Source organism: Parus major, chromosome 22 (genome assembly GCF_001522545.3).
Source record: "Parus major isolate Abel chromosome 22, Parus_major1.1, whole genome shotgun sequence".
In the NCBI taxonomy this organism is placed as follows: domain Eukaryota; kingdom Metazoa; phylum Chordata; class Aves; order Passeriformes; family Paridae; genus Parus; species Parus major.
In genome coordinates this window covers 596692-598035 of record NC_031790.1, presented here as the reverse complement: position 1 = coordinate 598035, position 1344 = coordinate 596692, and the positions used below count along the sequence as shown (strand labels likewise).

At 54.6% G+C, this 1344-nt stretch overlaps 1 protein-coding gene across 1 annotated transcript in view; it reads left to right on the top strand.

The window, feature by feature from the left end:
• CDS2 (CDP-diacylglycerol synthase 2) overlaps nt 1-1325 on the top strand; it is a 7293-nt gene extending 5968 nt beyond the window's left edge. The window contains exons 6-8 of the mRNA XM_015648890.2: nt 48-135; nt 436-504; nt 1006-1325. Of these exons, the coding sequence (XP_015504376.1) occupies nt 48-135; nt 436-504; nt 1006-1233 (385 nt within the window). The 3' untranslated portion in view covers nt 1234-1325. The remainder of the gene's footprint in view (nt 1-47; nt 136-435; nt 505-1005) is intronic.
• Nucleotides 1326-1344: the final 19 nt, after the last annotated feature.

The window sequence follows — 1344 nt, the reverse complement described above, 5'->3', positions numbered from 1 at the left end:
TGAGCCTTGCAGTGATGTTGGCAGTGTCTGAGCCCTGTCCCCTGCAGGTTCATTGTCCCCATCTCCTGTGTCATCTGCAATGACATCATGGCCTACATGTTCGGCTTCTTCTTCGGCCGCACGCCGCTCATCAAGGTTTGGCACATTTTTGGGGGACAAAACGTCAACTTTGGGTCTCCCCCAGGCCTCTTCCAGGTCTGAAGCAAGTGTCAGATTAAACCTGCTGTGCATCCCAGTCTTTGGGGCTGTGGAATTAAATCATTGAAGGGTTGAGGTTGGAAAAACGACCGAGTCCAACCGTTTCAAACCACGGTGCTGGGGCTGGCTGCTGACCCAGCTCCTCTCTGTGGGTTGGTGGCCCCTCTTTGTGTGGCCTCACAGGTGGGGAAGGGCTGCAGAGATTTATCAATAACTGTCCCCTTTGCTCTCTGGCAGCTCTCCCCAAAGAAGACCTGGGAGGGTTTCATCGGAGGATTTTTTTCCACCGTTCTCTTTGGATTGCTGGTAAGTGGAGCTTCCTCCACTGGGGTTTCCCTTCCTAGAGCCCCAGTGTTCTGTTTAAAACATGCAGCCAGGCCTCAGTCTCTGTCAGATCTGTCACCTTTCCTTGCTGCCCAGGGTGTGGAGCAGTCCCTGGCTGTGTGCAGGCGCTGCTGATGGAGCCGAGTGCTGGAGGAAGTTTTTAATCCCTCTTAGACCCTGGGATGTGCTCACTGCAGTAATTAAGTAATTAACCATTGTCCCTCTGCTGCTGGTGGATGGTGCCATGCCTGGTTTCAGGAGAAATTCCACACTCCTGGAGGGTTTTGCCCTGTTTCTGTCACCCTCTCTGTGGCTCTGTTGTTGTCCCTCACCTCAGCCTCGCTCCTCCTCTGCCTTTAGCCAACTCCTGCTGCCCAGGGGAGTCATCTCCTCAATGAAGCTGTGCTTCCCTCATCTCCTTGCCTGGCCTTTTCCCTGGAGAACTCCCTGAGGCAAACACAAATCCTGTTTTCTTTCCTGCAGCTGTCCTACGTGATGTCCGGGTACCGCTGCTTCACCTGCCCCGTGGAGTTCAACAACGACACCAACAGCTTCACCGTGGACTGCGAGCCCTCAGAGCTGTTCCAGCTGCAGGAGTACAACATCCCCGTGCTGCTGCAGTCCCTGCTGGGCTGGGTACGACCCTCCCTGATCCCTGGCTCGCTCTGGGTGGGGCAGCATCACTCAGCAGACAGCAGGGCTGTGCCCTGAGAGGTGCATCCCAAAAACGGCAGTGCAGCGGTGTTGTTCTATAAGGAACGGGCAGAAAGAGATGACACAGACTCTGATGGAGTCAGAACAGGAGAATTCCTTAGTTTATTG